At 40.4% G+C, this 13,851-nt stretch overlaps 1 protein-coding gene across 1 annotated transcript in view; it reads left to right on the forward strand.

The window, feature by feature from the left end:
• The window catches only part of Mgam (maltase-glucoamylase), a 166,194-nt gene that overhangs the window by 96,560 nt on the left and 55,783 nt on the right, over positions 1–13,851 (forward strand). The window contains exons 36-47 of the mRNA XM_052173524.1: positions 57–144; positions 1,192–1,330; positions 1,945–2,078; positions 2,199–2,233; positions 2,325–2,441; positions 2,912–3,060; positions 3,636–3,720; positions 4,630–4,686; positions 7,532–7,656; positions 9,237–9,325; positions 12,766–12,815; positions 13,114–13,281. Coding sequence (XP_052029484.1) covers positions 57–144; positions 1,192–1,330; positions 1,945–2,078; positions 2,199–2,233; positions 2,325–2,441; positions 2,912–3,060; positions 3,636–3,720; positions 4,630–4,686; positions 7,532–7,656; positions 9,237–9,325; positions 12,766–12,815; positions 13,114–13,281 — 1,236 coding nt within the window. The remainder of the gene's footprint in view (positions 1–56; positions 145–1,191; positions 1,331–1,944; positions 2,079–2,198; positions 2,234–2,324; positions 2,442–2,911; positions 3,061–3,635; positions 3,721–4,629; positions 4,687–7,531; positions 7,657–9,236; positions 9,326–12,765; positions 12,816–13,113; positions 13,282–13,851) is intronic.

A 13,851-nucleotide genomic window follows, 5' to 3' on the forward strand; every position in this document is an offset into this window, starting at 1 on the left:
TGAATTTATATGCCGGAATTGTATTTAAGTGGAAACAATGTTTCTGACATTTGTAGGATATGAATGAGCCTTCCAGCTTTGTGAATGGGGCAGTTGCTCCAGGCTGCAGCGATACTACTCTGAACCGGCCTCCCTACATGCCGCGTAAGGACCTTGTTCCTCCTCTTCCTGTTGGGTGGCATCATCTAGATTAAAAGTTGCCTGTCTCCACAAATGGCATTGAGGAGAGAGAGAAGCTCGAGATAAGTTGTACTTATGTAGGCAGGCAATCTGGGAAGGCAGAAAACTAACATCCCCACAATCACCCTTTCCTTAGCACATTTTAGGGAATGAATGATGATCTCACTGAAATATATACATACGGATTTATTTCTACATAATGACATGCTACTATGCTCTTATTGTATATAAAATTGACCTTCACTGTCCTCTGTGTATAAGCCCAGCAAGCAATGGTTACCTTGACCACCAAGGGTTACCTGGCATCAAGGGTACATTTTCATAGGTGCTATAAATTAAATTAAGTATAGGAAGCACTTTACCTAATTCTGTGTGGCAAGACCCAGGAGACATTTGGAAAGTTTCTCAAATTTTTCCAGATCTTTCTCAGTAGTAGTAATGTCTTTAAAGGCTTCTTCTCACTGTAAGATGTCTTAGTTATCAACTTTGATAATTTATCTACCTACATTTTCTTTGTAACCAATGGTTAGACAAAATGTTCACTTTATTGTGGAGCCATTGACCCTTTGGTTTTAATTGTGTTTACAGCAGTTCTCCAAATTTTGATTTCTTTGAGGTATAAGATATCTCAAAGCTTACACAATTTTCCTCAATATCAATTTTCTACAGTAGAGTATATATAAAGTGACAGATAATATTACAAGTTGCATCACGGTGTTAACAATAATGGTTGCTTTGGCTTTGCAGTTGTGGCCAAGCCTACTCTGTGGTCAATGAATGAATCTCCGTGTTTTTATGCATCCTTTACCTTCTTAGAAAAACCAGGAATTGAGAGCACTTGCATGCTTCTTGCACCTCAGCTCAAAGCACTGTTCTGAGTTGGTCGTAGTCAGGGAAGGGGGCACCATTGGAAATCAAATTTATCTTGAGTTCTACAGATCAATTCAGTAACAAGAGGTCAGGAATGAGAAGAAGAAGAATTGTCTTTCACTGTCTTAAATCTCCCCTTAGATTTGGAAGCCAGGGACAGGGGCCTGAGCAGCAAGACCCTGTGCATGGAGAGTGAGCAGATCCTTCCGGATGGCTCCCGGATGCGGCACTATGATGTGCACAGCCTGTATGGGTGGTCCCAGACCAGACCCACCTACGAGTGAGTGACTCTGCTTTCTCCTGTTGGTTACTTCTGTGATGAGTGTTGTAGTGTCTCTACTTTTCCATTTGTTTCTTATTCTAAGAGTAAGTATAATGTAATTGTAATAACCATGTTGTAATTCTTATTTGGTAAGCAACAACTTTGTAGTTGTGGAGCCATCCCTGTGAGGAAATCAGTAGTCCTCTTGAGCATACTCACAGGTATACTGTAAGTCATCATGCATTGTAGTCAGTCCTGTGGTATCACTAGATAAAAGAGAAAAACAGGTAACAGTGCTAGAAACCTTGCTTCTTTATGTTGAAAGTGAGTTTTGTAACTGCTTACTACTTAGGGGCAAGCCAATGACTTTGTAGCATAGTGAGATAGTGTGAAAAAACTGTTTTAAGAATTTTTCTTTACTTCCTTTTTTTCCTTTCCTTTCCTGCCTTACTTCCCTTGTTATACCTATCAGGTAGCCAGTTGTCCTCTATTAGGTCATATTTCTATATTCCTTGTAGTCACACAAGAAAGATTTTTTTCAAGATATTCTAAGTGCAAGGACTGAGCAGGAAACTTTATGGTCAATCTTCCTCTGCCGTGCCATGAATTTTTCTCCCTGTTTCCCCAACCAGAGCTGTGCAGGAGGTGACAGAAGAGAGAGGGATCGTCATCACCCGCTCCACATTCCCCTCTTCTGGACGCTGGGCAGGACACTGGCTGGGAGACAACACAGCTGCCTGGGACCAGCTGGGGAAATCCATCATCGGTGTGTGGGCTCTGCCCTGGGGCTTCTGCAGGCAGGGGTGGGAGTGGGATTCTTGGTGAAGGGGGAAGAGGCGGCAGAGAATGAGTGCGTGTCCTGACCCTGCTGCGTCTCTCATTGCAGGCATGATGGACTTTAGCCTCTTTGGCATATCCTATGTAAGTGTCCTCTACATGCTCCTCCTCCCTAGGAAGATGACAGGGTCTCTTAGAAAGCACCAAGAGCTGACTTTGTTCCATGTTCTTTCAGACCGGGTCAGACATCTGTGGGTTCTTTCAAGATGCTGAGTATGAGATGTGTGTTCGCTGGATGCAGCTGGGCGCCTTCTACCCCTTCTCCAGGAACCACAACACCATCGGGACCAAGGTAAGAAATCAGCTTTCTTATCTGTATTATGTGACTGTAAATATATACATTTTCTCTCTCTCTCTCTCTTTCTCTCTCTCTCTTTCTCTCTCTCTCTCACACACACACACACACACACACACACACACACATGTGCTACCTCAGTTTCTGAGAGCATTCCTTCTGTGTGTGTTATCTGGTGACTTTTTAAATCCATTAACTTTTTTCTATAAATCATTGTCTTTATTTTGATTATTTTTTTTTGCTATGGGACTAATTTCTATTATAACTCATATATAATGTTTTAGTGATTATTAAAGAGAAATTTGCTGATGTTTCCCTGTCCATTAGGGACAATATAGGAGTCCCATCCATAATTTTCTTTAGTATATGATACTTTAAAGATGTTATATAGTTTAAATATTTCTTCAATGACCTTAAATTCTTAGGTGTCTAGGTGGGTTTTGAACACTTTCTTCATTCTGCTTTAGAGACAAGACCCTGTATCCTGGAATGAAACCTTTGAGGATATTTCCAGAAGTGTGCTAGAGACCAGATACACCCTGTTGCCGTATCTCTACACGTTGATGTACAAGGCCCACATAGAAGGCAGCACAGTGGTGCGGCCTCTTCTCCATGAGTAAGTGTCAAGCAGGAATCCCTGCGTAGTGGGCAGTTTCCTTATCTTCTCAGACTGAAGTGCATCCAAACAATTTTCCACATTGAGGCAACAAGTCAACTTTTGTATGAATGCTCCTGACAGAGTATCTTCATTGATATATTTTCGATATACTTTTGAATACAGTGTCATATGTAACATGTATGTTGGGTTTAAGGCATTTACTGAACTCAGGAAAGGAAACCACTGAGCCCTACAAAGACTTCTCTATTTTGTATAGGAGTTTTGTTATGTGCACCTTGACCAGAATATGTTTGTATAACTTAAGTGGACAATCCAGGGAGAGATGGCAGGGGAAAGCTTCTTTATATTACTGTGTGGAAATGAAAGATGCTTTGTAGCAGATAATGTGTTTCTGAAGTTTGGAGAATATGCCATGTGGAACATTGGTTCTGTGTGATCCTTGTCAGTCTCGTGCTGTATAAGGAAGGCAGAGGCTATAGATGGACTTCTGGGGTCTGAACTGGAGCACTTCTTCAGGGACCTGCTCTGAGGTCATACTGGTGTCAGATTGGTGCCATTACTTCTGCTTTCAGGTTTCTGGCAGACCGGGAGACCTGGAACATAGACAAACAGTTCCTGCTGGGTCCAGCTTTCCTAGTCAGCCCTGTGCTGGAGCCTGTGAGTATGAAGATCCTGGGTGTTAACAATTCCACTAATGGGCTGGATGAATGGGGTGACATGGGTTTTGGAGAGAGTGATCTTAAGATATGGTTTCTTCTTCTACATTTTTGCATTTTCTGGTTCTCCTGAGTTAAATTCTACATATTTTTGTTCTGCCTTTAAAGCTTTTAATGACAGCCTAACAATTATAGCTTACAGTACAGTCAAGAGGAAGAATAACCTTGTCAAGTATTTAAGAATATAATCATTTTCTCTGATTTAAGTTCAAGTATGGAGAGTAAAGTTCAGGAAATATAAAGATTCCTTATTTTTTGTTATTCTTAACTAAACTTAACGGGAGAAACAATTACAGCAGTGTGTGTTGGCTTCTCTTTTTCCTCTTTAATTAGTTCTCCATTTTTGGAGTTTAAAATATAATTATATTATTATCCCCCCTCTGTGTCATCTATTGATATTGATACTTATTAGTTTCCCCCTTCTTCTCCATATGGTCTTGAAATTAAAAATTAAGTTACTTGCTCTGTGTATAGTGTTATTTTTTAAGTAGAACAAATAGATAATTAGCACATCCTGCATCTTTTTGAGCCTGAGTAATTTTCTTCTCCTCTACAGTCAACAATCATTATCATTTTTTTAGGGAAGAGATGAAAATATCTATAAGATAATAGTGATTGTTTTTCTCTGAAGTCCTGTAACCCAAGGGGCACTTTTGAAAGCACCTATTTTTTGTAGGCCAATTTTGGTTGTTGGCAAAAGACCATCATTTTTGTCTCCATAACGTGGATGATATAATTTTGTCTAAATATATTTGCCTTCTTATTAGTTGAACTCTGCCCCAATGACACTGATCACTACGTCAGAGATTGCTGAGCCCACTGCCCACACTTTCTTTGTATTTTATTTCAGGATGCCAGAAATGTCACCGCATATTTCCCTAAAGCCCAGTGGTACGATTATTACACGGTAAGTTTTTTCTTATATTTATTCAATCCAGAAGGTGGTAGCATACAGAGTTTCTGGATATGATAGTTATCAAGCTTAGTGCCACTTCAGGAAATCACCTTGTGTGGACTCCATTGGCCACTTTATCTTCGTGGCCTGATTTCATAACTTCTGAGCATGACCAGTTACCCTTGATGCCATGTCTGAAAGGACCCATGGAGCATCTCCCTTGTGCCAGGCTTGCTAGGAATCTTCTATATATGTGACTCTATAGCTTTGTGTTAATATCATTACAGTGTAGAGACACCAGTAAATTCCTGAATCCTGCTATAGGTTTCATTTCCATTTATAGAGGGTCTTACTTGTAGAGATTTTTTTCCTGTCTGTATTTTCTATAAGCAAACTCTCTGGAGTTGGATACTTGGCCCAATGTGGAGATGTGCTAGTATATAGGCCTAGTGATTAGAGTTTGATTAAGAGTCTCTTCTAATCTACACAATACATAAATAAATAAATAAATAAATAAAAAGTCAGTATCTATAATTTGTAAGCATAAGAATCTCTCTGTGTCACCACCAAAGACCAAACATTATGAGACATATATGAATGTATAAAACACACAGATACACATGGTGTAGGACTTGGATGTCTGAGCTGTTTACATAAACTTACTGATGAGAAGCCAACAGAAGCTCTCTAAGATGCATGTCTGGGCCGTCAAAGATAAGAGTTCTGCTGAGATGTTTGCTCTCATCTAACAATGCCCTCTCTTCACGGTATGAGGAGAAGAAAGTAGCAGACAGACAAACGTCAGAGCCTGTGTCAGCAACTTGGGCCACAACCCAAGTGAATTGCTGTGGGATTGGGTGCAGAATGGATGAGGAAAACAGAACAGATTTCTTCCTCCTCTCTGTACTGGGAGCACCTAGTCACTCCTTCATGTTCTTTGCTATTGGCTAGTTCTGCCTCCAGGGTGGGGATGCTCTAGGGCTTTCTTAGTAGTTAAGCTTCAGTTTAAGTAACTCTGATATTTCCTTTGTTTGAATGTGTCTGTTGACTGCCTTATACCCTAACCATAAGACTCTGTAGGTATGTTAGAGGTGTCTGACATAGGTTCTGGACTAGGATTAAGTAGGGATAATCCCAGGACTCACACTTTAAAAAGGTCCTGTATTGTATTGCTGGCCTCATTTACACACGACCTTGAGAGCATAGACCATCTTTAAGTTTGTATCTTAGGCTTCTTGCTAGCTTGTCCTAATACTGACCCTCCCCAGTTAAAGGCATTTTGTCGGGTGCTAGGTATAGGAATATGAATACACAGCCTTCTGAAGCTTAGCACTGAATCAGCAGCTAATGTTGGTTTGCTGTAAGGACTGGCACTGAAGTAAACGATTTCATGTACCACATTTTATAAGTGAAGAATGAAGGTTAAGGAGGAAAAGTTTTGTGGATTTGCTAATTTTGCTGACAGTGTTAAAAATAAAAGGCAGTTTGAGAAAAAGGGGAGGTAACTGACATGGCCTGCCAAGCAAAGGTGAGTTGAGCAAGCTTTACAGAGAAAAAAACAACTTGCGTCACTCATTTTCAATATTTTTTATGTTGTATTGGAACATAGCTCGATGTAATCTATATGAAAATCCTCACCTGTAAAGCAAGTGTTCAAATACGTAGCAGAGGACAATTGCAATGTCTCATGGTCATTGTAGGATGGAGTAATGGGGCTGCTAGTGCCCTTTAGTGACCGGATCCCAACACCCCAGCTCTACATCCAAAAGCCATTCTTGTGAAGGCAGCCTCAGAAGAATTATCTATCACTAGGTATCAATCGAAGCAGCTCCAAGAAAAAGGAAGCCCTGCTGTATTTGAGGTAGTGGAGGAAAATTTGAAGTCATATATCGGGTCAGGCTGCACCTCACACAAGAGGGACAAGATAAAAATATGAATGAAGGAAGAAAATTTGGGTAGATTCTGATTGGGGTATGTAAACAATACTAGCTACTAGATGTTTCCTAAGAAGCAGGAGTCAGAAGTGTTAGTTACCTGGTAGATACATGAGAGAATGCAACACAATCTGGCCTCTTGGTGAAAGGAAAAGGTCTAGATTTTCCCCTGATGAGAATGTTTCAGGGGTTAAGAAGGAATGGTAAGTCCCAAGGTTACCTCCCTGACTCGGAAACAGGGTATAGAGTAAGAATGGTGAGGATCCACATGAAGACCTCACCAAGGCTGTTGTAGCCCCATTTCCCTCTGTCCGCTGCTCAAGGGCAGGCATTCTTACAGGATCTCATTTATATACATCCCAAAGGCTTCCCCCCACCCCAGTCCTCCCATCACAGAGACCCTTCTCTCTTCCTTCTATTCCCCCTCCACTTCTCCTTCTACTGTGATAGGATAGAATTCCTTCACAAGTCCTTACATTGGCTCATCAAGAATATTCAAGATTAGGCTCATTCTTTGCCACTGAGGCTAGACAAGGCAACCCTATTGGGGAGCAGATTCTGCAGTCAGACAACAGCTTAAGGGACAGCCCCCATTCCAGTTGTTGGGATGACCCACATGGAAACTGCTGCACATCTGCTATAGATGTCCACGGGCCTCGATCCAGCCCAGGAATGCTCTTTGCCCAGTGTCTGAGAGACCCTAGGGGGTCCGAGTTAGTTGACTCAATTGGTCTTCCTATGGAGTTCATAACTCACAGGATCTTTGATTTTAAATGCAGCAGCTTCAACATTGCAGAGAGGAACAAAGTATGGTAATGACCTTTGTTGAATGGCGGTGACCAGTTGGCTTGGACAGGATTTGCTGGGTGCAGGGTTCAGGGAGCTGTGTGTTCTTTCCCTCATTATCTCTTCTCCTGCCTCAGGGTGCAGACATTAATGCAACAGGAGAGTGGACGACCTTGCCAGCCCCTCTTGAGCGCATCAATCTGCATGTCCGAGGGGGCTACATCTTGCCATGGCAACAACCTGCCCTGAACACCCACTTAAGGTGAGTGAGGGCACTAGGTCTCTGTTTTGCACAGTAGTGAGATCATTGCTTTGTGATAAAAAGCCACATTTACCAAAAGCATGACTCTCAAGGTCAAAGTAGTTTTCCAAACATGCTTGTTTTTGGCTCTATGTGCACTATGCTTGCCACAACTGGACATTTTGTCCACATCTGTTCACAGAGTGTGCTAAAGCAGCAGATGGAGTAGACTGAGGACGGATGGTTCTGCTCCCCGTCTGTTTCTGTCTCTGTCTCTTTCTGTGTCCTTTGTATCTGTCTTACCCACTGTCTGTGTGTATCTCTCTACCTCTTGTTTGTCTGTGTGTACATGCATGCATACATGTGGGCCTGCATGCAGGTGAACAATGATCCTCTGTCCTTGGATTTTTCTCATCCTCTTGAGAAGCTGAGGACTGAGAGTAATATCCTGATTGATTTTGACAGAACTTCTTCCATGATCCACTTTGAACCCTTTCAGTTTTCAGGACTCTGACAGCTCTGATGGTGGCCAGCTTCCCAGCTTCCCTGAGGGCTGTTGCAATTTTTGTTCTGAAACCTCACATCTTGAGAAAACTACATTTGGTTTGGGCCCCTCTTGCCCTGTTCTGCCTGTCTGTCCCATGCTTACTGCTCTTGTCCTGCCAGTTCTCATTTCTGGATTAGCATTGCTGATCTGTCCTTCTTAAACTTTTGTTTCTTATCTTCATCCCCACCCCATTCAGCCATTCCTTTGTGGTGATTCAAAATAAGGGGTCAAAAATACAAACTTAAGTGTTTTTATCACTTTTGCTTCATAATATTTTGGTTCAATACTGTAGCCTAAGCTTCTATTGAAGAGTTCCACATTGAAGCCAATGTTTTACTGAAAGAATTATTGTATTTATTTATAGCAGACACGGATATGTTAGATAGGTGTAACCTATCTCTTTCTATGACTTTTCCTTACTGTGTTAGCTTATTAAGTTGCAGGTTTTAAAAAAATGTATAATCCAATGCTGATTTGTTTTTCCTTCTCTTTTTAGTTTGAGGGTATTCTGAACACTCATATCAATTTACCTTGCAAGAATGAAAGTTTTATTTTTCCCTATCCTTGAAATCTGACATCGTTCATTAGTGAAGACACCATAATATAAAGTCTATATAAGCTGCTGTATACTAAATATTTTTTTTTTGCTAAGGAATCTTTTACTCAGAAGCAGAAAAAATATGGCTTACCTATGTAATGGCAGCTCTGTACTGTGAGTGGAGACTCTTTCTCATAGGGATGCCACAGCATCTCTATCTGAGACTTTCCTATTCTCACAGTCTGCATTCTGTGTGTCAATTCGGTCACAGCATCCATTATAGCTCATGTAGTGATTCTGATGCTCCCACTGATTTCCTGTGTGGACATTGATTGTTGAGGTTTGGGATATTTCTCATTGTGACAGCAATACTAGAGCAAAGTGTCTTCTAGAATTCTTGCTTCTGTCTCTGAAGGAAAGGAGGCAGCTGTGGCTAGTACCTTTATCAATTTGAAATTTGGTGCCAATATTAGAGCTGTAAGGATTTGTTTCTTATGTGAATCTTGGTCCCCACAGCCGGAAGAATCCTCTTGGTCTACTCATTGCTCTGGATGAGAACAAAGAAGCAAGAGGAGAGCTGTTCTGGGATGATGGACAGTCGAAGGGTGAGTGCCTTGAAAGGGTGTGGCCATTGCAGACCTGCACCTGCTTCTGTCCCTTCACTTCTGCTGGTCATTCAGTTGTGGGGGTGATATCTTACCAGGCATTCTAGTAGCAGATTTCAGAGAAAACATTTCCTTTTGGTTTTACTGGTCAGAAGCCATGACTGTTGAACCACCCATAGAGAGAGAGAGAACATCTTTCTGTCTTTGTCTCTCTATCCCTGTGTCTCATTTTCTGAATTCTCTCTGTGGTCCATAATGTTTAACAATCTCTTATTTTATTTTTATAAAACATGTTTACATGGTTTTTCCTGTAATTCACCTTCACTGTAAGTATTTTCTCCCTATGTCCCTTTGGGGATAACTGTTAATGATATTACAGGCATATCCATGTCAGGGGATGCAGCAAGCACACACATTCCTAATTATGGGCATCTTATGTCTGTCAGGACATTTTCCTCCCTCCCTTCCTTCCTTCATCCCTTCCTTCCTTCCTCCCAATATCCCTCCCTTCCTTCCTCCCTTCCTTCCTTCCCTCCTCCATCCCTTCCTTCCTTCTTCCATCCCTTCCTTCCTTCTTTCCTTTCTCCATCCCTTACTCCCTCCCTCCCCCTTCCTTCCTTCCCTCACTTTACTCTTCCCTTCTCTTTTTCTTCCCTAGTCTCAATGCACGAACAATTCTCATGACTCTCTTCAGATCATTGCCTTGGGAGCACTGCAAAGTATACTTTCATGGTTATAGAATTAGCAAGAAGACCAATATGTGGCCTTGTAGACTCTGCACCCATATAGGTATTGCACCATGGTTAAAACAATTAACTGGTACTTCCATAAACAGTAATGACAGCATTGGCTCTCTAGAACTTGTTATAGTTCATAATCTTTGAACAGATTTTGCCAATTTACCTTTACACCTGCCCCTAAGATCTACTGTTTCTGCTTCTGTTTATGAGCTCGACTACTTAGCTCCAGTATAAAGGGTCCATGCATTGCTTCTCCTTAGTTGTCTCACCTACTTCTCCTAGTGTGATATGATCCAGATTAAACTCTACTCTCACAAAGAAGAACTGTTTAATACTACTGACAAATCTTCTGTGCATATGGACTTTAATTTTTTTCATTCATCTGCTGATAGATATGTTTGTTATTTCACTGTTTTGGATATTTTGAAAAAAAATCAAAACAAACCACATAAAACAGTTTTTCTCCATTAATTTATTTAGTCACTTCATATCCTGGTTGAAACCCCCTTCCTGTTCTCCTCCCAGTCTGATCCTCAACAATACCTTCCTACTCCCCTCCATGGTCCATTATCCTAACAGAAGGGAAAGTCACCCTGTGACATCTAGTCCCAGCAGGACTAAACATATTTTTTTCTCACTAAGGCATGGCAAGGCAGTCCAGCTAGGGGAGTGAGATAAAATGGCAGGCAACAGAGTTAGAGACAGACCCTGCCCTAATTGTTAGGGGGCCCACAAAAAGATCAAGGTTTATATCTGCTATAACTGTGTAGGGGTGCTAAGTCCAACCCCTGCAGGCTCTTTGGTTGGTAGTTGTGTCTGTCAGCCACAATGGGACCAATTTGTTGACTCTGTAGGTCTTCTTGGGATGTCCTTAACACCTCTGACTCACTCAATCCTATCCCCCATTCTTTCACAAGACTCCCTTAGCTCCATCTAATGTTTGGTTGTGTTTCTCTGCATCTCTTTTCCTCAACTGCTAGATGAAGCCTCCCAGGACACAGTTATGCTCATCTTCTGTCTGTAAAATAGCAGAGTATCATTAATAGTCAGAGTTTGGTATAGGTCTCAAGTTGAAGCAGTTATTGGTTGGCTACTCCCTTATTCTCTACACTATCTTTATTCCTGCGCATCTTGTAGGCAGGTCAAATTTTGGGTTGAAGGATTGTGGGTGGTTGATGTTCCCTTTCCTCTGCTGTAAGTACTACCTGGGTATAGGAGGATTTCATAACTCTAGGTTCTAGGAGTCTCAGTTAAGGTCACCCCAATTGATTCCTAGAAGCCTTGCCCATTCCAAGTCTTTGAGTAGTCCCAAGGATGCCCCTCACTGATGTCTATTCTTTCTCCCAGTTCTCTCCCACTCCCAACCTAAACCTGATCATCATCCATTTTCCTTTTTCTACTCAGTTCCCTTCGTCCACACACCTCCAAGTATTTAATATTCTCTTTCTGAATGAGATTCAAGCATTATTCTTGGGCCCTCCTTTTTACTTTTTTCTTTGGGTCTATGGTTTCTAGCCCAGTTATCCTGTACTTTTAGCTAATGTCTACTAATATGTGAGTACTTACAATGTGTGCCTTTCTGAGTTTGGGTTACCTCCCTCAGGACGATATTTTTCTAGTTTCATCCATTTTTCTGCAAATTTTGTATGTAATTGTTCTTTATAATGAAGAGTGTTACATTGTGTAGATATGCCCCACATTTTCTTTATCCATTCTTCAGTTGAGGGAGATCTATGTTTTTAACAGCTTCAGGCTATTACAAACAAAGCTGCTATGAACATAGTCAAGCACTTCTCCCTTTGGTATAGTGACACAGGTTTTTTTCTTTGCTTGTTTGTTTCTTTCTTTCTTTCTTTTTTTTTTTTTTTATAACCAGGAGTAGTATAGCTGGGTCTTGGGATAGAACTATTTCCAATTTTCTGAGAAACCACCAACTTAATTTCCTACATGGTTGGACAAGTTTTTTCTACCATTAATGGACAAATGTTCCCATTTCTCCACATCCTCTCCAGCATATGCTGTTATGTGAGTTTTTGATTTTAGCTACTCTGATGTACAATATGGGTACACTATGAATTATCACAGATGTTTTGATTTGCATTTAAGTGATGCCAAAGAATCTTGAACAGTACTTTAAGTGCTCCTCAACCATTAGAGATTTGCTTGTTGAGAATTTTGTTTGGTTCTGTACCCTATTTTTTAATTGGGTAATTTGGTTTGTTGGTGTCCAATTTTTTGAATATATGTGTGAAATATTTGTCCTCTAAATCTCTTATGAAAAAATATTGGGTAAAATTTCTTTCACAATGGTCATGCTATTTAGATTTTAAATATAGTACTGCAAGCAAAGTCACCAAGTCATTCAGTACATTTGTATAGCCATTAAGGAACATTTCTTCACATATGAAAAATACAACACTACATAGCAAGAAATTCCATGTCTAGGTATGTACCACCTTCCCCAAATCAAAGCAGTGTTTTACAGATACTTGTCTCTGCATATTCACTGTGGCAACATCTAGTAAAGATCCAGAAGTAGCCAAAGTGTCTGGTGGGTGAAAGAGGAAAGAAGTGTGATCCACAGATATGGTCAAGTTCTCATCAGTCAGGAAAAGAACAATGAATCAGTTTTAAGGAGAGTAAGATGAAACTTGTGTTCTTTAGTCACCAGGACAATCTGACATCTCTTTCTTCTTTCAGATACTGTATCCCAAAACACTTACCTTTTCAGTGAATTTTCTGTTACCCAAGTGAGTAGCATTTTGTGAATAATGTGTTGAACATGTGTGAAAATGGCTATGTATGTTCTCTATTCATAATTTAATTATCAATATTTACCAGGGGTAAAATAATTGCTATTTATGACTTAATTCATAATACTTATGTCAGCTTCATTATCAATAAGAGGCAATAGTAATAACAAAACCAGCTTGTTTTGTACAGACAATTCTGTAAAATGTCTGACTATTTCACACATTCTCCATTGGAATATGATAATAGGGAAGACACGTTCATAATATGTTCATAATTATGCATCGTGTGTTTCAGAACCATTTGGAGGTGACAGTTTCAAGTCCAAACTACAAGGATCCCAATAACCTAGAATTCCAGGAAATTAAAATCCTTGGGACACAGGAATTCCGCAATGTTAGAGTAAAACAGAATGGGGAGCTCCTTCAAGTGTCTCCTCAAGTCACTTACAATTCAAACCTGAAGGTAAGAATTGCTTTTGTGAGAAGGCTTTCCACAAGCCTCCATGAGGTCATGATGTTGCTTCTTGCTAAGATCACATCGGTTGCTGAAGGACCAGAGCACATGTGAGGAGGCTAGAGTATTGGAGAAGGAATATAAAAACAGAGATGTTGGAGCCAACATGGCTCCATGTTTTCCCATCCTTATTTTATTCTCACTTTGTGTTTGGTTTTCTCTAACTGGGTGTGGGACAGGATCCAATAGAGGTAATCTGAAAGTTGATGCCTTGTGCTGTAATGTGAAAGTAGAGATAGAGACCCTATAAGCAAAACTTCATAGACTTTTAATTATTTAACTTTAAATGTTCCTTCTTTCCTTTTGTTAATGTTTATTAAAACATAGGATATTATTTTATCATATAAATTTGTACAGAATATTTTTTGGGAAAAGAAGCTAATAGTGCTAAACTAGCTTAGATGATAATTAGAAAATGGCATTCCCAATATGTAATGGGATCTAATGTTTCTGTGTGACTTGTTTTCCATTCTTCTACTTCCTCAGTCCTGTGAGGAACCTTTCCCAAGTCAATTCCAG

This window comes from Apodemus sylvaticus, chromosome 2 (assembly GCF_947179515.1).
Source record: "Apodemus sylvaticus chromosome 2, mApoSyl1.1, whole genome shotgun sequence".
Classification (NCBI taxonomy): domain Eukaryota; kingdom Metazoa; phylum Chordata; class Mammalia; order Rodentia; family Muridae; genus Apodemus; species Apodemus sylvaticus.